General features: G+C 38.2%; 1 protein-coding gene across 4 annotated transcripts in view; it reads right to left on the bottom strand.

Moving 5' to 3' along the window:
- Positions 1 to 25,957, bottom strand: part of NOX4 (NADPH oxidase 4) — a 182,257-nt gene that overhangs the window by 143,295 nt on the left and 13,005 nt on the right. For 3 of the 4 annotated variants that reach the window (XM_069564778.1, XM_069564776.1, XM_069564779.1), the window contains 2 exons: positions 4,210 to 4,320; positions 2,293 to 2,377 (listed from right to left, as the gene is read on the bottom strand). In XM_069564778.1, the coding sequence (XP_069420879.1) occupies positions 2,293 to 2,377; positions 4,210 to 4,320 (196 nt within the window). The remainder of the gene's footprint in view (positions 1 to 2,292; positions 2,378 to 4,209; positions 4,321 to 25,957) is intronic. The other variant, XM_069564780.1, reaches the window with a different exon arrangement.

The raw sequence follows: 25,957 nt of genomic DNA, 5'->3' as shown, positions 1-25,957 counted from the left end.
CAAGGCTATGGTTTTTCCAGTGGTCATGTATGGATGTGAGAGTTGGACTATAAAGAAAGCTGAATGCTGAAGAATTGATGCTTTTGAACTGTGGTGTTGGAGAAGACTCTTGAAAGTCCCTTGGACTGCAAGGATATCCAACCAGTCCATTCTAAAGGAGATCAGTCCTGGGTGTTCATTGGAAGGACTGATGTTGAAGCTGAAACTCCAATACTTTGGCCACCTCACTGGAGTTGACTCACTGGAAAAGGCTGATGCTGGGAGGGATTGGGGGCAGGAGGAGAAGGGGATGACAGAGGATGTGATGGCTGGATGGCATCACCGACTCGATGGACATGAGTTTGGAGGAACTCCAGGAGTTGGTGATGGACAGGGAGGCCTGGCGTGCTGCGATTCACAAGGTCACAAAGAGTCGGACATGACTGAGTGACTGAACTGAACTGAACTGAACTGGACTGTAGTCCACCAGGCTCCTCTGTCCATGGGATTCTCCATGCAAGAATACTGGAGTAGGTTGCCATTTCCTTCTCCAGAGGATCTTCCCAACCCAGGGGTCGAATCTGTGTCTCCTGCATTGGCAGGCATATTTTTATCACTGAGCCACCTGGGAAGACCCTAAAAAGATTTTTAGTTTTAAAGAATTCACAGCTTTTGATTTTAGGCAGCAGAGAGAAAGTGATGTGCTTTGTGTGGATTTTCTCATTTAATCCTGTTTTACAGCTAATACATCCCTATTTTACAGATAAGAAAACTAGGCATAAGCTAAGAGGCTTTGCTGGTGGTCCAGTGGTTAAGAATCCACCTGCCAATGCAGGGGACATAGGTTCAATCCCTCGTCCTGGAAGATCCCACATATAACACAGCTACTGAAGCCTGCTATAAACAGAGAAATCCCACAGCAGTGAAGACCCAGCAAAGTCAAAAATAAATACATCTTTAAATCAAGAAGAGAAGAAAGGTGACTTAGCTATGGTCAGACCCCTAGTGGGCAGCAGAATGCAAACCCTCTGAATCACAAGCTCAGTCATAGCAACACTCTACACCATCTCAGTCTTGGGGTTGTTCTCCAACTGATGGAATATTTGGACACAATTACTGTCTAGAAAAAAATCAAGTTAAGAATGTGCCAATGTGTCCTGATCATCCTCCATTTCTGACCTTTCACTCTCTAGCTTTAATCCAACCCTAATCCTTACCACAAATGGCAACCCACTCCAGTATTCTTACCTGGGAAACCCCACGGACAGAGGAGCCTGGAGGGCTATAGTTCAAGGGGTCATAAAGAGTTGGACACAACTGAATGACTAAGCAAACAAACACAATAGCACTGAGATAATGTACTCATGAGTTTGTGAATTATAATAATTAATTCTATCCTAAGAACTTCACAGACATGTTTTCATTTTCTTCTTAAAACCATGAGGCAGGTGCTGCTGCCAATCCATTTTACAGTCAACAACAAAATGAAGATCAGAGAGACTATGTCACACAGTAAGGCAGCTGAGCAGCTGGGGACAGACCTACACAATCCATTGACAGAGTCCATGTGCTTCCCAGGTGGCACTAGGGTGAAAAACCTGCCTGCTAATGCAGAAGACAGGTTTGATCTTTGGATCTGGAAGATCCCCTGGAGAAGGAAATGGCAACCCACTCTTGTATTCTTGCCTGGAGAATCCCATGGACAGTGGGGCCTGGCGAGCTACAGTCTATAGTTTCACAGAGTCAGACATGACTGAAGTGACAGCATGCACGCACTTAATAAAAATGTTTATAACTTTGTTTCAAAACCTTGCTCAGGATAAACATTTTAAAATGATTCTTAAAAATCAAAGATTCTCACTTTACATTTAAACTTGGAATTGAGCAGAATAAACTTCCACAATTTTGACATTTGCTCTTCTGCCCAAGTAGTAATATCAAAGAAACATTTAACAAATATAATTTTGAAGGAATTTATTCTGTGAATGCACATTTCACATTTTAATTTTCAAGAATTTAAACTTCTATCATGCCATTATTTTTAGAGGTTGAAAACTTTTAATCACCTTCTTCCAATCTTTCTAAATGAAATTATTTCCTTTTTGAAAAACAATCAGTACCAGCTTAAGGACCAAACTTTGAATACATATATAAATATACTTGACCTACCCATTTTCTGTAATGCCCCTAGATAAACTTCTTTACACACATGGAAGAGAAAATTAAGCTACATAATAAGATAACCATAAACAATAAAAATGCCATCCATAAAATGTCCTAACATAATACTTAACATCTTTCAGTTTTCCTCACCTGAGAAAATACAGATAGTCACACCACAGGTTATGTGAAATGTTCTGCTTTTATCCAACAATCTTCTGGTTCTCCGGCTTGGAACCTAAATAAAAAAAATTAAATATAACTAAATTATAAATAAAAAATTTAATATGATAAAAGTGATTTAGCAAATCAGTTACATGCACAAAGCTTTGGAAATACAAAGCTTTGGAAAGCTTTTGATAGCAGAGGTCTATCAATTAAAACCTGATGAGATGAAGTACAATGTCTAGTCAGTGGAACACTCAAATCATTAGAGAGAATGTGAAGAGGCTTGGTATTGACATGGAAAGACAAGCAAGATATATTGTTAGGTAAAAATGTTACAACTCATAAACTACACTATGATCCTATATTGTTTAAAATTAATGGCACTGTATATGTTAACATACTTGCCGGCGTTTTTCTCAAACTGTGGTTGTGCTGGCAGAGCAACATTAGGGGGACCCTTCACTGATAACTTTGCATATTTCTGCAGTGTTTTCATTTTACAATATGTGAGATTTCCTTTTGTGGTCAAAAACAAAGATTATTTTAAAATAAAACAATTTCATCTACAGGTTTAAATGCCTGCTTGATCTTGTACAAAAATAAAACGTCAAGCATCTTTGAATACTATGTTTCACACTGGGGGACAATTCTCTAAGTCTTATTACACGCTGAGAGACGTAGGTGGGCACTTTCCATTTCCTGCCATTTATTTTCTCTTTCTTCATCCCAAGCCAATGGCCAGCCACAGGGATCTAAACCTAGCATTTCACAATAGCTGGCAACCTACAGAAAGAGTTATTTTCACAAATTACTGCATTAAGAGGAAAGAGTTTCTAAATATAATTTCATGAAAAGATTGAGAGCTTTAACTGCAGTAAATCCACTTACATGAACTTCACAGAACATCAAAATGACCTCACGTTAACAACTCCTTTCGAAATATCAGTATTGATCCAGTAGTTCCTAACTATCTTAGTGAAGAAAGCAGTGAACACACATGTATGGAAACACACACACACGGACAAGAGAAGCAGAAAACAACTTCAGTTGGACTTTTAACTTTCAAAGAGCTTTTCTCTTTTCTCATATCCTTTCTTTCACACTTAAATATCATACACGACATCACATCATATCCAAGAACTCTATTTCAAGTCACTGACACAGCTCAAAACAGGAACGTGTTTTAAGAAACTGCCACCAATGCCAGCACCCATCGTGTGTATTAATGAAAGTCCGTGGGGCTCTTGGGCCTCCCTGGTGGTAAAGATGGTAAAGAATCTGTCTGCAATGCAGGAGACCTGGGTTTGATCCCTGAGTTGGGAAGATCCCCTGCAGGAGGAAATGGCAACGCACACCAGTACTCTTGCCTGGAGAATCCCATAGACAGAAGAGCTTGGCTGACTACAGTCCATGGGGTCACAACAGTCAGACACGACTGAGCGACTAAGCACAGCATGGGGCTCTAGTGTGCTCACCTGCATTTAATTAAATGAAAGTACAAGACTTCAATGAGGAATAGTTTAGTGGAAAGAGTTCAGAACTGGGGCTGATCTCAGCTCTACCATTCACTAGTCCTAAGGTCTTGGTCAAGTTAATTAAACTCTCTATGCTTCAGGTTCTTTGTTTGCAATACCCCCAAATCATGCGAGGATTGACAAGTACATATGTGAATTCTATATATGTTAGCACAATATCTGATACTCTTTCTATTATCCACTGCCCTAACTTACTGCTGAAGAACAGTTTAGTGATCAGATGATGAGGTCTTTACTACATCAGGATCATCCTTGAAGAAATCACTCCAGCAGAAATTCAGACCATGAAAATTAAGTAGGACTAATATGATACTTTTACATTTGACTGCTATGCTGGAATCAGTGACTAGATTTTTTTTTTTCTTACCTTCTGCGATCCTCGAAGGTAAGCCAGGAGCGTGCGGCACATGGGTAAGAGGATAAGGCTGCAGTTGAGGTTAAGAACAGATGCAGAGGCTCTGCTTAGACACAATCCTAGCTGAACAAATAAGGCAAGAGTCAAAACACAGTCAAGGACACAGGTAAACTGAAAACATGCTGCCGACCTCACCCTGCAGAACCATGGCAAACGCCAGCTCCTTCAAGGGTCTTGAATCACCCTCCACCCTCTCTCTTACCAAAAGAGAGCCTGGTCTCTTTCTCTTCTGCACTGCCATAAAACTTAGCCTCCTCTCATTTCTACTAGCGTTCTCATCGCCTGATTATATCATTTCAGGGCAAGGTCAATTTCTTATTCCACTCCTTTCATAATGTTCTGGGTGGTAAGAGCCCTAAAGTTTCAGAATATTCTGTGCATCCACACAGGTGCAGAGTTGAATCCTTTGTTCACTGATAAGTTAACAAGAATTTCAAACAAAGGCCTTTTCATTTGTGTACTCTCTAGAGCACTCTGAGCCTCCACATAACTCCCTTCCACACTAGGATCTGCCTTTCAGCTCTCCACCTAACTGACACTACCCATCTTTCAGGCTTCCTCTTAAGTACTCCTCCTCTAAAGTTCTTCCTTGATGCTTCCCTGATACCACACAAAAAAAGATGTGGTACATATATACAGTGGAATACTACTCCACCATAAAAATGGAATAATGCCATCTGTATCAACCTGGACTGAACGGACCTAGAGATGATCACAGACGATGAAGTGAGTCAGAAAGAGAAGGATAAATAGCATATGACATCACTTATATGTGGAGTCTAAAATATGATACAGAAGAACTTATCTACGGAACAGAAACAGACTTGCAGATAGAGCAAAGACTTATGGTTGCCAAGGCAGAGGGGAGTGCGGGAGGGACGGATTGGGAGTTTGGGGTTAGCGGATGCAAAGTGCTATATACAGAATGGATAAACAGCAAGGTCCTACTATATAGCACAGTGAGCTATATTCGATATCCTGCCATAAACACTAACGGAAAGGAATATGGAAAAGAATACACATATATGTATAGCATAGATGCATAACTGAATCACTCTGCTGTACAGAAAAAATTAACATAACATTGCAACTCAACTAACAAAATAAGCAAATACAATAATTTTTTTTTAAAAAAAGGTCTTCCCTAACCCAGAACCAAGAGAGATCCCAGATCATCTGTGCTTCACACAAAGCTGATCATAACTACACTATACAATGTATTTTTCAAAGATGCACACCCCTCTGGTATGATCCAATACTTCTTGGCAACTAATTCTAAATCAAATTCCTGCTAGATTGACATCCGCTGTTGTCTGATACTATCTACATTCTTCATACAAACAGTGTGTTACATGAAAACAAGAGATGGGGTCATATTTGTGCACTTGTCTTGGAATAAACACAAAACTACTTTACGGTAAGGGTATCAACCAAGAAATAGGTGTACACTAGAGTACACGTGTCTCTTTCAATTCTGGTTTCCTCGGTGTGTATGCCCAGCAGTGGGATTGCTGGGTCATATGGCAGTTCTATTTCCAGTTTTTTAAGGAATCTCCACACTGTTCTCCACAGTGGCTGTACTGGTTTGCATTTCCACCAACAGTGTAAGAGAGTTCCCTTTTCTCCACACCCTCTCCAGCATTTATTGCTTGTAAACTTTTGGATCGCAGCCATTCTGACTGGCATGAAATGGCACTTCATTGTGGTTTTGATTTGCATTTCTCTGATAATGAGTGATGTTGAGCATCTTTTCATGTGTTTCACTGAAACACGTAAAATATCATATGTGAAACAAATCACTAGTCCAGGTTTGATGCCTGATACAGGGTGCTCGGGGCTGGTGCACGGGGATGACCCAGAGGGAACGGATGGGGAAGGAGGTGGGAGAGGGGTTCAGGATGGGGAACACATGTACACTCGTGGCGGATTCAAGTCAATGTATGGCAAAACCAATACAATATTGTAAAGTAAAATAAATAAATTAATCAATTTTAAAAAAAGAAGTAGGTGTAAGTCAACCGCTTTACTTGTCTTAAAATTGCTCATGACCCTGAAATTCCCAACTTAACTCCTGGCAAAATGGCAACTCTGCCGCATAGTGCTTATGGTCAGCACATGAAATATTATTCCTGAAGGGGAGTCAGGGTAAGAAGCCAGGTCAGGAAAGCCATAATTTTCATTGAGTTATATGAAAAGTAATTAATCTTTCCAGTTAGGCTATTTCTCCACCATGAGTTTGAATACCTCAGGGATACAGTTCAATGAGTATGCCAGTAAATGGACAAAGAGAAGCAATCCTCTATGGACTATCTAAAAAAAAAAATGTTAAATATAATTTTCTCACCTCTGCAAGCAAAATGATCATTTCAGAGGGATAAGTTTTTGTTGTTTAGGCCTCCAGAGAAACAGAATAATTGTTATCTCTTTTTAATCTGGATGTGCATATAAGAAAATTTTAGCTTCAGGGATTTTAATGATAATTTTATCTGCAGTTCTAATGTACTAGGACAATAACTCGCTTAAATACATTAGCTAAAATCTATCATGTATGTTCAAGACTTAAGAAATACACATAAATTATTAAAATTTTATTTGTGGTTCAGTGCTTTAAAGTAAATTCTTATATATTTTGTATTTTCTAACCATTATTGAATATCTGGAAGTGTTTTATTGCTATGTTTACATTAAATCACAGTAATTTAATTCAAAGTGGCTCTAAGTGTCTACTTGGGATAAATGAAGCTTATTTTAGCATTTCACTTCTTCCTTATGATGCTGCAAAATCTAACTGGAAATTTTACCAAGGACTCATTTCCTCATATATGTTTGTTCCTGAATATGGTTAGTTATTTAAACCAAGATGAAAATTCCTTTTTATTAGGTTATCAGAGTACAAAATTCTCTCATTCAGAAGCAGTCAAGAGAGTAAGGAAACAGAGACAGATTTCAGTTAAGTGGCACAATCATAGGAAACCATCTAATCCACTTACCACATGGGTAATATTCTACAGCTAAGATTTGTTTTATTTAATCATTGTTAATTCATGATCTTCGTAAGAATCAGCTACTTCAAAGATTCACTAAAAGGAAATGTCTCCCTAAGTTATGTGTCCAGTCCATTCAATATGGATGACGTGTTCTACCATTCCTGGAGAGCTTAATCCGCTACTCTAGTTTTCAAATTTCGTTCAGGTTAGTTATCACTAGATGGCAGCATAACTTTCATGGTTCAAATCTTACCTGTGAAGATCTCAAAAAGTGTGAAAGTGTTAGTCGCTCAGTTGTGTCTGACTCTTTGCAACCCCATTGACTATAGTCCACCACGCTCCTCTGTCCATGGAATGCTCCAGGCAAAAATACTGGAATAGGTAGCTATTCCCTTCTCCAGGGGAAATTCCTAACCCAGGGATCGAACCCCTCTGCATTACAGGCAAGTCTCAAATGTAAATGAAAATTCCATGTGTAAAATTCTGAAACTAGAAATATATCTTAGAAGAGTATGTATAAATAATACATAGTTTGGTCCTTCCTATGGACTAAATGTTTGTGTCCCCCAAACATATACACTGAAACCCTATCATGATGGTATTTGAAGGTGGAGCCTTTGCTAGGTAATTAGGTTTAGACAAGATCATGAGAGAAGAGCCTCGAGATGGGATGGGGTTAGTGCTCTTATTAAGAAGGGGAAGAGACCAGTGCGCCCTCTCTCCTCCTTGAGGATACAGCAAGAAGGAAGCCATCTGCACACCAGGAAAAGGGCTCTCAACAGACACCAAAGCTGCAGGCATCTTGTTCTTAGACTTCCCAGCCTTCAAAACTGAAAGAAATAAATGTTTAAGTCACCCAGTATTTTGTTGTAGCAGCCTGAACTAAGACAGTCCTATAAGAAAATATACCATATGAAGCAAATTATAAAAGAACGTTGGTGGGGCTTCCCTGGTGGCTCAGAGGATAAAGAATCTGCCTGCAGTGCAGGAGACTGGATTTGATCCCTGAGTTAGGAAGATCCCCTGGAGAAGCAAATGGCTACCCATGCCAGTATTCTTGCTTGGAGAATTCCATGGACAGAGAAGCCTAGTGAGCTACAGTCCGTGGGGTCACAAAGAGCAGGACGCAACTGAGTGACTAGCACACACACACATACATAAAAGAATGATACATGAAAGAATGCAGTATCTAAGTATAACAAGCACACGGTCATTTTCCTAAAATCTCAAGTACACATTCATTTTTCTTTTTTAATCTTAAATCTGTTACTTAATAACTATTCTTCTTGCTAGTTAACTGTCCTTATTTGTAAAGTTAAGAAAAATAAAATTTTCTTATCCATAGAATTAAAATAATATGATGTGATATAATAATCCTAGCTTTCACGACTTTTGTGAAAAGTAAAACTGGTCTAAAAAATGCGAGCACTATATAAAATTACCTTATTGATTAGGGTCAGTATATCACATCCTTTCTCTAAATAGTCTCTCCTGCACTTCCATAGTAGGTGTTACTTATTCCACTTATATTATCCACTCAACATACATTTATTATGATACACACATATCACAAGGTACAGGGAGTTCAATAATTAACTAAAACAAAACATGCTTTCTTCCTTAGGATGTTATATTTTAGTAAGGAAAACAGATGATAATCAAACAGCTATACAATCAAATGTAAATTATAAGCAATACACTGAGATCAATGCAGTGAAAGAGAACTACAGAATATGAGCATATATATAACAGGGAATGTGATCTAAATAGGAAGATCAAGTAGGCTTTCTGGACTAAATTAGAAGTGAACTGAGATCTGAACGGTGAGCAGAAGTCATGTAGGAATGAGAACATTTATGCAAAAAAAAAAAAAAAAACCCAGTGAGGAAAATGGGAGCACATTGTATATGTGAGAAATTAATAGTAGCCCAATACGGTTGGATTGGAAATGGAGAATGGTATAACATAAAACTGGAGAAGCAGGTAGGGCTAGACCTTGCTGAACTTTGTAGGCCATATTAAGAATGTGTGTGTTTATCCTAAAATCAGTGCAGAGCATTATGCAGAGCAGGGAGGTGGTAAGAAGACATTAGAATCCGGCAATGATAACTCTGAATGAAGTGTGCGTAACTAATTGGAAAAACATAATTTGGGCAGTGGCAGTACGTTGTGCAGTTAATCATCACAAAAGTGAAATTTTGTTTGAGACAAGAAATACACTTTATGGTAATTATATATGAACCTTACATATAGAAAGGATTCAGTTTTAACTAAATAGTTTATTTATCAGTAAGTTTGTTTTGCTAAATAATTTCCTAAAACATATACATCTAAAATCAGAGAACTAAAATGGTCTAACCCACATGCCACCATCAACCCAGTGTCTAATCTCTCATGAGAGTCCTAACCAAAGGCAATCCACACCCTTCGCTGATTATGTCCAGAGAGAGCAAACAGTTCTACCATCAAAAACTTCTATTTTGTTTTCTTACACTTACATGAAATATGTGTCTTTATAACTTCTACCCACAAGGCCACTCTGGAGAAAAACATTCTAAAATAGACATTAAAAAACTGAAGCTAAAACTAGGATGGCTCTAGTGTTAAGACTCTGTGCTTCAAACGCAGAGGTGCAGGTTTGACTCCTAACGGGCAACTAAGATCTTACATGCCACATGGCACTGCCAAAAAATGGAAAAGAAAAGTAGGATGATTTTCTAGCTCACTCTTGTTTTCTTTGGGTTAAACACAATTCTTTAGGCCTCTAAAATTCTTGCTATAATTTTAAGACTCCCCCCACAAAGAAAGTAGTGAAAAACACTAGACCATTCAGGTATGGTCTAAATCAAATCTTTTATGATTATGAAAGTGACAAACATTTAATGGGGAAGATCTGGTAGACAGAATTCCTGAAGAACTATGGATAGACGTTTGCAATATTGTAAAGGAGGCAATGACCAAAATGATCCCCAAGGAAAAGGAAATGCAGGAACACATACTTGTCTGAGGAAGCCTTAGGAACGAGTATCTGAGAAAAGAGGAGAAGGGAAAGGCAAAGGAGAAAGGGAAAGATATACTCAGCTTAATGCAGAGTTCCAGAGAATGGCAAGGAGAGATAAGAAAGGCTTCTTAGAACAATGCAAACAAATAGAGGAGAACAATAGATGGGAAAGACCACAGATCTCTTCAAGAAAATTGGAGCTACCAAGGGAAAATTTAAGTAAACATGGACACAATAAAGGACAGAAGCAGCAAGGACTGAACTGAAGCAGCTGAGAGAAAGAAGAGATGGCAAGAATACACAGAAGAACTACACAAAAAAGGCATTAATGATCCAGAAAAACACGATGCTGTGGTTAGTGACCCAATGCCAGACATCCTGAAGTGTGAAGTCAAGTGGGCCTTAGGAAGCATTACTACGAACAAAGTTAGAGGAGGTGACAGAATTTTAACTGAGCTATTTCCAATCCTAAAAGACGATGCTGTGAAAGCATCACTCAATATGCCAGCAAATTTGGAAAACTCAGCAGTGGCCATAGGACTGGAAAAGTTTAGTTTTCATTCCAATTCCAAAGAAAGGGATGCCAGAGAATGTTCAAACTCTAAGACAATTGTGCTCATTTCATGTGCTATGTAATGTTCAAGATAATGTTCAAAATCCTTCAAGCTAGGCTTCAGCAATATGCGAACTGAGAGCTTCCAGATGTACAAGCTGGATTTAGAAAAGGCAGAAGAACCAGAGATCAAATTGCCAAAATCTGTTGCATCATAGAGAAAGCACTGGAATTACCCCCAAAATTCTACTTTCTGCTACACTGGTTATGCTAAAGCCTTTGACTGTGTGGATCACAACAAACTGTGGAAAATTCTTAAAGAGATGGGAATCTACCTTACCTGTCTCCTGAGAAACTTGTATGCAGGTTAAGAAGCAAGAGTTAAAATCAGACATGGAACAACAGACTGGTTCAACACTGAGAAAGGAATACATTAAGCTGTATATTCTCACCCTGCTTATTCAACTTATGTGCAGAGTACATCATGCAAAATGCTGGACTGGATGAATCACAAGCTGGAATCAAGATTGCTGGGAGAAATACCAGTAACCTCAGATATGCAGATGACACCACCCTTATGGCAGAAAGCAAAAAGGAACTAAACTCTTGATAAAGGTGAAAGAGGAGAATGAAAAAGCTGGGTTAAAACGCAACATTCAAAAAACTAAGACCATGGTATCTGGTCCCATCACTTCATGGCAAATAGATGGAAACAGTGGCAGGTTTTATTTTCTAGGGCTCCAAAGATCACTGTGGATGGTGACTGCTGCTGCTGCTGCTAAGATGCTTCAGTCGTGTCCGACCGACTCTGTGCGACCCCAAAGATGGCAGCCCACCAGGCTCCCCCGTCCCTGGGATTCTCCAAGCAAGAACACTGGAGTGGGTTGCCATTGCCTTCTCCAATGCATGAAAGTGAAAAGTGAAAATGAAGTCACTCAGTCGTGTCCAACTCTTCGTGACCCCATGGACTGCAGCCCACCAGGCTCCTCCATCCATGGGATTTTCCAGGCAAGAGTACTGGAGTGGGTTGCCATTACGTTCTCTGGGATGGTGAATGCAACTGCAAAATCAAAGGACACTTGCTCCTTGGAAGAAAAGTTATGACCAACCTAGACAGTGTATTATTAAAAAGCAGAAACATCACTTTGCCATCAAAAGTCCATCTAGTCAAAGGTATGGTTTTTCTAATAGTCATGTATGGATATGAGAATTGGATCATAAAGAAGGCTGAGCACTGAAGAACTGATGCTTTCAAACTGTGGTGTTGGAGAAGAGTCTTGAAAATCCCCTGGACAGCAAGGAAATCAAATCAGTCAGTTCTAAAGGAAATTGACCCTGAATATTCATTGGAAGGACTGATGCTGAAGCTGAAGCTGAAGCTCCAATACTTTGGCCACCTGATGCAAAGAGCTGACTGATTGGAAAAGGCCCTGAAGCTGGGAAAGGGTGAAGGCAGGAGGAGAAGGGGATGACAGAGGATGAAATGGTTGGATGGCATCACCAACTCAATGGAGCAAATTTGCTCAAATTTGAGCAAACTCTGAAGACAGTCAGGGACAGGGATGCCTGGCATGCTGCAGTCCCTGGGGCTGCAAAGAGTCGGACATCACTCTGTGACTGAGCAACAACGATCATCTCAGTGACCTTTTCCAATTTACCAAAATTCGGTAGTTAAGATTATGCTCTCTCTCACTAAGGGCAAGTTCTGCTGATTCCAAGACTGTTATATTGTGGAGAACTATGTTGCATAATGACTCATCTTGTGTTTACAATTTTCTCACATGAATTGCTATCAAGAAACAATCCCTCTATCCTGCAATGAAAGAAAAAAAATGGGGAGAGAAAACAGAAGTGTGAGAGAGCAGGTACATAAATGTAAGAATTTATTAGTGTTAGCCCATTATGTTATATTAGATGTGAATGCTCTATTTTTACTTTTTCCTTCCAATTTTGCCTTAGCTGAAAATTTTACATTCACGTTTTCCTCCTCTTCAACCAAGTTTTTGACAGAGATATTAAACTGCAACAAAATTCTGCTGAAATAGTTGACTCTAGAGAGGGCTTGCAAACTACCTTTTATGGTAAATTAACAAAATGAGCATTTTTCTCTCAGCTGGGAATTTTCTCAGCAATTTTAGGGAAATATAAAATGACATTCTACATGTAAATATCTATGTATAACTGGTGTTCAAAGGGATCTGAAAAGCCCAGAGCAGTATTACTAGTAATCTTTAATAATTAGTCATTTTCCTAGTTAACTCTTGATGAGTCAACAATTAGTCATTTCAAGGAAAAAATAAAAATTAGCATGAGTTCAGTTGAGTCGCTCAGTCATGTCCGACTCTTTGAGACCCCATGAATCGCAGCACGCCAGGCCTCCCTGTCCATCACCATCTCCCAGAGCTCATTCAAACTCACATCCATTGAGTCGGTGATGCCACCCAGCCATCTCATCCTCTGTCGTCCCCTTCTCCTCCTGCCCCCAATCCCTCCCAGCATCAGAGTCTTCTCCAATGAATCAACTCTTCAAACGAGGTGGCCAAAGTACTGGAGGTCAGCTTTAGCACCATTCCTTCCAAAGAACACCCAGGACTGATCTCCTTTAGAATGGACTGGTTGGATCTCCTTGCAGTCCCAGGGACTCTCAAGAGTCTTCTCCAACACCACAGTTCAAAAGCATCAATTCTTCGGCACTCAGCTTTCTTCACAGTCCAACTCTCACATCCATACATGACCACTGTAAAAACCATAGCCTTGACTAGACAGACCTTTGTTGGCAAAGTAATCTCTCTGCTTTTGAATATGCTCTCTACACTGGTCATAACTTTCCTTCCAAGGAGTAAGCGTCTTTTAATTTCATGGCTGCAATCACCATCTGCAGTGATTTTGGAGCCCAAAAAAATAAAGTCTGACACTGTTTCCACTGTTTCCCCAATTAGCATAGAGGTTTACAAAAGATTTTTTTATATTCTGATCTGGTATTTTATGTTTGTCAAAAATTATGTAAATTTGTACACATTAAGGTCAATTTTATTAACTCTTTTTTTCCAAGGAAATATTTTTAATCAAATCAAATAAAGCTCACACAACACCTAATTCTTAATTATTTGTATAATCATAGAACTTAGCTCTTTCATGAGGCCTTACATGTCATACAGGTCAACCTTTTTGCCTCTGTCTGCATTGCTAGTTAGTTCATAAAGACACAGTTCTGGAACCCAGGCCTCCCTTCATGCTCTCTGTTACTTCCTTAAGAACAGAACATGCTGCTCATCAGAACAGAGATGTGAATTCAAATGCTCTTTCCAAACCAGAAAACGTCCTTATTCTTTCAGTTGTTTAGCCTTTTATTCAACCACTGGATTTTCCTGTCATTTTATATAAATCTTTATCTAATATTTCTCTAATCACACATTAAAATTACTTGATGGATTATTTAAAAACAAATGTTATCTCTGTCGTACTTTCTGAAATTCTGATTCTTTAGATCTGTAGGAGTTCCTGCAGTAGGTACAATCAGGTTTGGTGGTCATTGTTTTAGAATCATTTTGAAGACAGACAGACCTGAGTTTCAAACACTTTTACTATTACATTGATGAACACACAATTTCAGTTTTTGCACTGTTGAAATTTGCCATTTGATAGTGGAATATATTCTTAAATAAATGTGGCTATGTTATAACCATTTTAATGCACATTTCTTATTTCATGCTTTTTTGCTAGTTACTTATTACTTGCTGTTTATTTTCTATTTAGACTACGGAAATGATGTTAGACAAAAAGCAAATTCAACTGATTTTCGTAATTGAGTTCAAAATGGGTCTAAAGCAAAGAGACAGCTCTCATCATCAACCATGCATTTGTCCCAAGAACTGCTAATGGATTTATAGTGCAGTGATGGTTCAAGAAGTTTTGCAACGGAGACAAGAGCCTAGAAGATAAGGAGCATAGTAGCTGCCCATCAGAAGTTGACAACAACCAATTGAGAGCAATCACTGAAGCTGATCCTCTTACAACTCATAAGAAGTTGCTAAAGAACTCAATGTCGACCATTCTATGGTCATTCAGCATTTGAATGAAACTGGAAAGTTGAAAAAGCTCAATAAGTGGGTGCCTCATGAGCTGGCCGGAAATTTTTTAAAAAATCGTCATTTTGAAATGTCATCTTCTTTTATTCTATGCAAAAACAATGAGCCATTTCTGGATCGGATTGTGACGTATAACAAAAAGTGGATTTTATATAACAACTAGCAATGATCATTTCAGTGGCTGGTCTGAGAAGAAGCTCCAAAACACTTCCCAAAGCCAAACTTGCACCAAAAAAGGTCACAGTCGCTGTTTGGTGATTCACTGCCCATCTGATCCACTAAAGCTTTTTGAATACAGCGAAACCATCATATCTAAGAAGTATGCTCAGCAAATCAATGAGATGCACCAAAAACTGCAACGCCTGCAGCTGGTATTGGTCAACAGAAAGTGCCCAATACTTCATGACAATGCCCGATGGCGCTTCTCATAATCCATGCTTCAAAAATTGAACAAATTGGGGTACGAAGTTTTGCCTCATCCACCGTAATCACCTGACCTTTCGCCAACAGACTACCACTTCTTCAAGCATCTCGACAACTGTTGCAGAAACTGTTTTCCAAGAGTTCCTGAAGCATGGATTTTTATGCTACAGGAATAAACAAACTGATTTCTCGTTGGCAAAAATGTGTTGATTGTAATGATTCCAATTTTGAATAAAGATGTGTTTGAACCTAGTCATAATGATTTAAAATTCAGGGTCTAAAACTGCAATTACTTTTGCATCAAACTAATAGTGGTATGGCCTTAGGTAATATTCTTACCCTTTCTGTCTCATGTTCCTCATCTATAAAATGAAAAATGAAATAATCTCCCAAAAAGGTGATTATATATATATTGCACATATATTAATTATATATTAATTGTATGTATATATATTAAGTATAGTACCTGGCACATAAGAAGTTAACAGAAGCTATTATTATGGTCCCATCTCTGGCCATCTACAAACTAGGTCTAGTTACAGAATTTAAATCCTCTTAGGGCAGAGTTCTTAAAAATCACTCTTTCCAAGACTGTCTTTTCATCCTCAGCTCTGCTTATGGTTGGAGCTATAGGAGATGAGCTTTATTCCACTCAAGTGTATCTAAAGAAATAAAGAGCGTTCCAGGTATGCAACTAGTAGGTATGCAATTAATGTATGGTGGATCATGAATGAGTGAGCCTCTGAGATGATCCTTTAATTCCCTCATTTGGGAAATAAAGAAAAGAGAATTGAAACCAAAAGTGATTACCCAAGAGATCTATCTAGTTCACAGCTAGGATCAGAACCCAGGACCAGGTCTTTCCATCAAACCATGTTTCCGGGGATACCAACTCTGTCTCCACTTCCCCAACATCCACCACTCTAGGCACTGGGATCTTCTGCATCGAACTGAGTAACACCCAACGTGAAGAAAACGCTAAGGGCCGCTGTAGCTCTTTGATGGACTGTCATCAAGTCCAACCTTCTTGTTGATCCAACTTATACTAGAAGCCTGTAAATAAGCCAAATTGCTGAAACCGTAAGGGCACTCAGTTATAATGCACTTTTGCATTATATAACTCAGTTCAGCTCCTGGATGCATTATCCTGACCAGCGATTGCACACTTTATTGCATATCGCAGTTCCCTATCTGCAGCTTAGCTCTTGCCTTTCTTCTATTGTGATGGCATTACACCTCTTCTAACTACCTCTATGCTATCAGATGAACTCCTTATTATTCAAGTCTCAGCCCAAGGCTCATTTTCTCATGGAGGCCTTCCTAAGGCCAACGTCGCCAACAGTATCCTTATTTACATCTCCAAAGTTTTCTCCTTTTCCAATATTCTGAAAAATTTGAGGCATCTTTCTCAAAGTTTCCCTTTTGCCTTTTGCTATACCTATTTTGAAACACTTGACCCAATACATTGTAATGGTTTATCTATTTATCACATGCTTATCTTCCCCCACAAAGCTAGAAAGTGGCAGTACAGTAAGTGGAAAAGCCCAAACTGACCCTTATTCTTAGGAACCTCAAAAATGCATGGTCAATACTAAAGAAAATTATTTCAAAAAAATATTTCTTGGGGAAAATGTTCCTTTAGCAGTGAAAGCCAAAGAAAGTAGTCATGAGACAAATACATGAGCAAGAAGAGACAACCTCATTAAGTACTCTGTATGATTTCCAAGGCAATGGTAGGCATTTTTTAATTGCCTTTATAGTAAATAAAAGGGCTCATGGCAGAAAATCAGAACAATTTATTTTTGCTGTATCATAAATGAAAACTGTGGCTCTAATTTAAATGTTTAGTTTATACCAATAATATATTATGATAAGGATATTAATTTAGAATATGATGAACATTCCATGTGAGCAAGATTGCAGTTAGGGACAAAAATATATTTCAAGGAAGAGCTACTTCAAACGTGGATTACCTATCTTCATAAGGTTTCACATGGAAACAATAATGAATAATGTGTCATGAGCAACCAGAAAGTAGTTAATAATAATTGGAGTAATTATTTCTCAATAAATCCCAATAAAAGCTACCAATTCAGGACTCTTGGGGTATATCCAAAAGCTCATGAATGCCCCTTCATGACATAATAAAAAAATTAATTCATTAATTAAAATTAAATTCATTCCAAATGATCCTAACTGGTTTCTGTCAACTTACTGTCTGGAGACTTTCAACTATGATGTAATTTTTGACTCAGGTTGACCTTTCTTCTATCCATAAACTGCCTTTTTTTTAAAACACTATCTCTAAAAGAAGTTTGAAAGAAGGATGCTTGGAGAAAATGTTTTCCCATATAACTTAAGGGGCCACCAAAAGTATAATGTTGATTCAGATACTTTATCCAGAAATTTTACGTTTAACTTAAATCTTTCCTTTTAACTGTCATCATACTTTATTCTAGAGCTTCCCACGTGACTCAGTCAGTGACCAGGAATCTGCCTTCCAATGCTGGAGAGGTGGGTTGGATCCTTGGGTCAGGAAGATCCCTCTGGAGAAGGAAATGGCAACCCACTCCAGGATTCTTGCCTGGGAAATGCCATGGACAGGGACGCCTGGCCAACTATAGTCCATGGGGTCGCAAAGAGTGGGACACAACTTAGCGACTAAAGCAACAACAGATTTCATTCTGCACTTTCTAGAAATGAACTTCCTTCCATTTTCGGTGAGAACATGGTCTTCCCATAGAAATCTACTATGAATCAGAAAGAAATTTAGCTACAATAGAGAGAAGAAAGCAAGACTGACATATGATAGTTCTGTACTGATTTTCTCTACTGTCTTTCCTGTACTAAAGCCTGGACAGCAGAGGAGATTCATTTCTAGACTTTGTGTCTGTCTGGAAAAACTTAATTCAATGTAAATGGTAGTCAGAACTGCACACGAACACATTCATGGGGTTTTAAAGGCAATGCTGTCTAGTGAACAGTCACCAATTAAAAGGTATGAAATTTTTACCACACCTAACACCTGTGACCTCTGCCAAGGTCATTAGTCTCTAAAACTGAGCACTGAAGAATTTAATAGAACAGCAATAAAAATGCCCTCCACTTTGCGTCATGGAACTGTTCTAAAAGGTAAACATATATCAAGAGAAAATTATTTGACCTCTTCAGATGACAAACATTATTAAAATGAATTTTAAAAATTCATCTATGACATTACTGTGGCTACTCACACGTGTCTCTTTGCCTCCACTCCTTTCTAAGACCCAACAACAAGGGCCTCAAGAGTTACAGACCATTTGATTGTATGTCATTATTACATTTTCCTCCTCTGACACAAATGATCCATGCACAGGGGAAAGCACTGGGAAATGGAATGTGTTTTGCAGAGACTGGTTGGCTAAAAAGCCGAGGAAGACTTGTTGCTCCATTATCACAGATTCAGACCATCTGATCACAATTGCTGACTATATAGTTACCTCTAAGCTACTCTTCCGGAGAAGGCAATGGCACCCCACTCCAGTACTCTTGCCTGGAAAATCCCATGGATGGAGGAGCCTGGTGGGCTGCAGTCCATGGGGTCACTAAGTTGGACACGACTGAGCGACTTCACTTTCACATTTCACTTTCCTGCATTGGAGAAGGAAATGGCAACCCACTCCAGTATTCTTGCCTGGAGAATCCCAGGGACCGGGGAGCCTGGTGGGCTGCCATCTATGGGGTCACACAGAGTCGGACACGACTGAAGCAACTTAGCAGCAGCAGCAGCAGCGAGCTACTCTCCCTTCTTGTATTGTTCTTCCACATCTTTACACCATTTTCAATTTATCAAAATCCCTCCTAAAATTTATAAGCCAAAACAGATAAACCAATAACCTGAGCATATGGAGTAACTTTTGGAAGAAAACAATACTCACATCAATGGTACCTCCTCACTTGGTTAGAATTTTAATCAGACTATGCATAACAATCAGAGAAGGCGATGGCACCCCACTCCAGTACTCTTGTGTGTTCTACACAATGATGTTTTTCACAGCATATTCTAGGTAAGCGAAGTAACAGAAGCCAATTGAATGTCCAAAAATATGAGAATGCTTAAGTTAGGTGGTTTAATTGGATGTCCAAAAACATAAGAATGTTTAAGTGAGCTGTGTTTTTATTCCTTCAGTAAAATATTAAAAATAAATAATGCATGTATAACAGTTTGTGATACAGGGATAAATCTGATGTGATATTTAATGTTATATTTTAAAAGAGAGTACAAAACTGTTTATTTGAAATGATCACATTGTTATTTAAAAATTTTTAAAATTAAAAAATACATTAAAATGTTAACCATGAGTATGTATGGATGCTGAGATATAAATTACTTTTTGCATTTCCCTTATATTCTATAATAAATATGAAAAAATGTTTAATTCATATGAAAGTCAGAAAATTATTTTCTAAAGAAAATAAAGGGGGAATGTCTTAAAAGTATAATTTGAGGAGGAGGAATATTACCTTTAAATGAAAATAAGGGGGAATTTTCATTTTTGTTTTTGTGTATTTTCTATTGTTTTCCTTAATTTTATACATTAGCTTCATACTGAAAAATGCACCATAAACTTGCAAAAATTATCCTGCAGATATTTTCATGGCTTAAAGAGGAAGCTTTCAGAAGGACATTAACTTGCTGACCTCTTTTATTCTAATCTTCAGATAAATGGAAAGATGCTCATTTAAAGCACAGGATCAACAGGACAAGACAGGACAGGACAGGAACAGGGAAGAAGGTAAATCATAATGAGCGACACACAGCTACCAAGGAAATAAAGGGCTCCGGGTATTGTAAAGAACTACTGAGGGCATGGGAGCGCTAAGAGATAAAGTTACTGATTCTTTAACACTTAAGTGGCCCAAACATTAAAGATTATTCAAGCTGCATATTATTCAAGTGCCATATCATATTTATTAAAGTGTGATTAGTTTATGTGCTGTTAAGACACTTAGTTAATAGTTTCTGAAGAAAAAAAAAATATTTCAACATGTATTAAAATACTAGTAAATAAAACCCTGATATGCTGCCATGTGCAAACCAAAACAACAAAAAACAAATCTCTACTTACACTCCATGCTCCTAATCTTTCTAACCTTGGTTAGTCTTTTGGGTTGGTTGGTGGTGTTGTTTAGTCACTTAACCATATCCGACTCTTTGCAACCCCATGGACCATAGTCACCAGCCACCATAGCCTCCTCTGTCCACGGAATTTCCTAGGCAAGAATACTGGAATGGGTTGCCATTTCCTTCTCCTTTAGGCAGGTACAAGTTCTCTGTTAATGCTTTACAGCTCAGAAAGTTATTGAATTGCTGTAACGCATCTTTGTTTCACCTGTCTTTTCTGTAATTCATTTCACTGTATTCACCTACTGTTTTAATGTTCTCTCCTTGGTGTGTTCAGTTTCCTAGTATTTCAAACTCCGATGTTCTTTTGTTGTTGTTGCTTTTACTGTAACTGTTACTATGGCTATCTTCTGTTTAGATGGTTAACAGTATGGGTAATACAGAAGAAAGAAGCCATGTAAATATAGAAATTAAATAATACTTAAAATACTCACCACATTCACCCCTTCAGTCACCCGATAGCCCTAAGATTTCTCATTGAAAACAAGCTATTATAATCAAAGGTCTTATTTTTTTAGAACTGTACCCTGTGCGATATCACCTCCACTATTGTCATCTAACTAAAACCATTATAATAAAGTAAATGCCAAAATTTTGTATTTGTTACAATATGAACAAATTCGTAGTCTTCCATCTCAAGAAAACCCAGTAGGCAGTTTTTAAATGATAAAACTAGCGAACTATCTTAAAATATTCACATTGTAATAGCATGCTCTGTGTTCATCATGATGTCTCTTGAAGCAGCGGGGAATACATGTCTATTTCTAGGAGGACAAGCAAGGAAAATGTGGCCGGTGCAAACTGTGGAATAGTATACAGCAGCTAGAGGCAAAGGGGCAAAGAAATGCACAGTCACATAGAGAGACTCTGAAACATAATTTGTTCTTGCTGTCCAGTCACTAAGTCATGTCTGAATCTTTGCGACCCCATGGACTATGGCCCACCAGCCTCCTCTGTCCATGGGATTTTCTAGGCAAGAATATTGGAGTGGGTTGCCATTTCTGAATTCTAGGGGATCTGTTCAGCCCAGGGATTGAATTTGCATCTCCTGCATTGGCAGGCGGAGTCTTTAGCACTGAGCCCCAAGGAAGCCCTTGAAACACAATACCAGATGAAGAAATGCGAGAAAGACAGTAAGTTCTTAGCACAAGGCCATTCTTGTGGATTAAAAAAGCAAGCAAAAAATACACGCATATAAAACACCAATAGAAGGATACATGTCCACACACTATTAGAAAAGTTGCCAATGTTGGGAGGAAAACGGGATTACAGAACGAGGAGTGATTAAGGGATTAGTAGACAAATAAACAGTGAAGAAAGAAAGCAGGGGCCTGGCACAGACCCATGAAGACTGGGTGCTGCAAGCTAAGGTATATATTTAAACGTTCTCTACCCAAAAGCAGAAACATAGGTTTTTTAAATCCTTTGTTTTTCCAGAGAGGATCTACTGCTATTGTCCTATGAAATTGGTCTTCTTCGTATGAACCTCAGTCTTTGATTTGCTCCATGGAAAGTTTTCAAAAGATCAACAAATTTGGAGCAAAAATTTGAAAACTACTGCCAATTGAAAAGCAATTAATTGTGATGGCCCCCGATGTCTCAGAGGTAAAGAATCTGCCTATAATGAGGGAGACGCAGGAGAGTTGGTTTCAGTCCCTGGGTCGGGAAGATCTTCAGCAGGAGGAAATGGCAACCCATTCCAGTATTCTTGCCTGGACAATCCCATGGACAGAGGAACCTGGCAAGCTACAGTCCAAAGGTCATGAAGAGTCGAACACGACTAAGCAATCAAATCATTTTGAAATCATGAAGAAGAAAAAAAATGTATACTATAATGTGCAAACTATCATCTTAAATATTGAGTTGACCAAAAAGTCCGTTTGGGTTTTTCCATACCATCCTATGGAAAAACTTGAACTTTTTGGCCAACCCAATTCTTCAGAATTTATACATTTCCACAAAATTAGACAAAAACTTCTCTTAGTTTACCTAGGAAACTTTCAGTTATTAGGAAACATTTACAAATACATTTCAATATAAAAATATTCTGAACTTCAACAGTTTTTCCTGAAAGAAATGAATCTAGCATTTTCATGAATTTGTCTATCACTTGGCATCAGAAGGAAGGTAAGAAACACAACTCATTTCTTCCTCATCTTACTTTATGCTTATTTCAAACCAGTAATGATAATAATGATAATAATCCTATAAAAGAGAAATAAGGTTAAACTATGCAAAACTGCCATTTTTTAAGTCAAAATGTTTCAATATTGGAATTTTTATGTAGTTCAATTTAATAACATAATTCTCAGTTTAAAACTGAGGAAAGTAAGACTTTGAAGATTTCAATTAATTACTTAAAGATACAGTTACTAACATGTAAAGTCAAGATTTCAACTTAGGTCAATTTGTCCCCAAAATTCATGTTCTCTTCACTGTATTATGTTGCTGCCATTGATAATCTGAAATTTTCACAGATATTACTATACTTGAAATTTAAGCTAATAGTTTCTCTGTGCTAAGGAAAAGGCAATAGCAGACTCTTAGCTTTAACAAGAATTAGAATAAATGCCATATAAGACAAATTAAATTTCATGTATCTAAAATCTGTGGATTGAACAAAGTATATTTTCTCCTTTATGTATAACACTCTCAAGCTTTAAAACCAGTACAAGTCTAAGACTAGTTTTCTTCAGGCAAATCAAAATTAAGGAAACCTGTAGATGCATTGAACGTGAACATGAACGTGAAGTCGCTCAGTCGTGTCCGACTCTTTGCAACCCCATGGACTGTAGCCTACCAGGCTCCTCTGTCCATGGGATTTTCCAGGCAATAGTACTGGAATGGATTGCCATTTCCTTCTCCAAGGAATCTTCCCAACCCAGGGATCGAACCCAAGTCTCCCACATCGTAGACAGACGCTTTATCATCTGCGATCTCAGCCAAAAGGCCGAGAAGCATTATGATCGTAGATGCATTACAATCCAGGAAACTAAACTTTTTGGATTTTCTTTTGACTCATTTTTCACTCTCTTATGTTTTAAAAAATGCACAAGATCAAAGCAGTTGAGTATTTCAATGATGGATTTTACATAATCCAAGCCAAGGCCCAAATCCCAGAAAAATTTTGTTGTAAGTAATGAATGTAATATAGAGAATGTGAAAGTGAAAGTCGCTCAGTCGTGTCTAACTCTTTGCATCCCCGTGGACTATACAGTCCAGGGAATTCTCCAGGCCAGAATACTGGAATAGGTAGCCTTTCCCTTCTCCAAGGAATCCTTCCAACCCAGGAATCGAACCCAGGTCTCTTGCATTAGCAGGTGGATTCTTTACCAGCTGAGCCACAAGGTAAGCCCAAGAATACTGGAGTAGGTAGCCTATCCCTTCTCCAGTAGATATTCCTGACCCAGGAATCAAACCGGGGTCTCCTGCATTGCAGGCAGATTCTTTACTAATTGAGCTACCAGGGAAACCCAATATAAAGAATGCCCAGCAACAAATGCCATTTCCCAAGTGGAAAAAGAACTTTCCCACTGAAGTTCTACATTCTTCTGGTTTATATGAGTGACTTTTTTTTTCCAGTTTAGAATCCATTATTATATACTGCTGATATCTGCTTGGTTTTCCCTTTAGATACTCTGAGCTATGGGAAAAAAGAAAAATGTATCTTCACCTTTGTTTGAATAACTCTTAGCACTTTACTAATGTGCTTTGGGGCCCATGCTTTTCAAACCAAGAAAATTAATACAGCTTAAAAGTGTTATGCCCAGAGTCCGAGTCCCCAAAACTGAGAGAATAAGACGTCCACAGCAATGCAAAAGCATAAAGGGGTTTTATTGCCAGCTCGAGCCAGGGCTCCCGTCTCATCCAGCGCAGTGGAGTCTTGATGAGAGCCCCGAGCCCAGATTTACAGCAGTATTTATAAGTTTAGAACAAAGACAGGGAGTTGGCAAGGGTTGATTGGCTGCATGGGTTTCCTGGTATTTATTGATTGGCCAGTCATCATCCCTCTGATTGGCCAGAGTTATCATCTCTCTGATTGGCCAGAGTTACCATCTCTCTTATTGGCCAGAGTTACCATCCCCTGAAGCCTGGAAGCATGACTCAGGGATTATTTTTGGCCTAGTGCACCTCTCTGAGCCTGTCATGGCTCTGGTGAGGTTGTAACAAAAAGCCCAAAGTAACTTATCAAAAGTAACTCAGCCAAGGAAAGTCAACAAGAGATAAAAAATACTCTAATCATCCTATCTCATCAGTATTTTCAACAAACAGTTCTTATTTTCTTGTTCCACAACTATCTGTTTTTAGAGCATCCTTGAAATCCATATTCCTGCAAGGGGTGGGGTGACAGAGAGTTCACTCAGGATAAAATGCCAATTGGAAGGCACATAAGAGAGGGTATATTGTGGGGAAAGGAAGTCAACAAAGAGAGCCAAAATATAAGGAGGGGGAAAAAAGAAACTTGTTTGGATCATTACCCCTTCAGATCCTTCCAATGAACCTGAGCTTTCTAAGATTATATTCAAGAAAATTACTTGAAATTTAAAATCAGCTATGTGAAAATACTATCATATGAAAAATGACTATAGTCAGAAAGGCATTCACCATAGATCATTTCTTAAATGTATCTTGGTGTTCACATACCCATTTTTTAAAAATCTCAGATATATAAGATGCTTTCATTGTATATATTACTCATCTCTTCTTGCCTTAAACTATATTAGACCTCTGGTATTCTTGATATGTGTCTGGAGACCTTTAACAATGTCCAAATCAATGAAAACCATCAAACCATGAAACTTTTGCCTATAAAATACATGTTGAAATCATTTACCCATAGATAGAAGTCACTGTCAAATTCAACTTTCCAATTTCTAAAACTGTAAACAAATTTGATTGGTCATGGAAATACTATCTTCTTCTTTATGTACTTTTTCTTTAACCCCATTTCTAGAACCGAAAAGAAACTACATTTGGCAAGGCTGTTTATTACATCAACTTTTATCACATCAAAAACCTGCATTAAGACATGGATACCAGGTAATTTATTCTAAAGTCTCACTTTTAGTTCATGTCTTGGCAATTATTAGTTACAAGTCACAGCCCTTTAATATCCCACTTCAATAATCAACACTGTAAATGCAAAGTATATTAGATGTTAAGGGTACCCTGTTGCTTTTCTGTCACAAAAATGAAATCTCATTTCTTTGTCCAAACCATCCTTTACAACTCCCAAAGGAGCTCAGTTAAGGTACCAATGGCTGGAGCCTTGGGAATGCATGTATACCAGTGGTGGATTCATGTCAATGTATGGCAAAACCAATACAGTATTGTAAAGTAAAATAAAGTAAAAATAAAAATTAAAAAAAAAAAAGCTGTGAAGAATGAACAGCAGACAGAAACAATATGTAATAATAACCACTATTTTTTACTTCTGGGATGCTTTTAATTCTTCAAAGTAGTTTGCTATGTGTTAAGTCAGAC

Source organism: Ovis canadensis, chromosome 21, assembly GCF_042477335.2.
Source record: "Ovis canadensis isolate MfBH-ARS-UI-01 breed Bighorn chromosome 21, ARS-UI_OviCan_v2, whole genome shotgun sequence".
Taxonomy (NCBI): Eukaryota; Metazoa; Chordata; class Mammalia; order Artiodactyla; family Bovidae; genus Ovis; species Ovis canadensis.
This window is presented reverse-complemented; position numbering and strand designations above follow the sequence as displayed.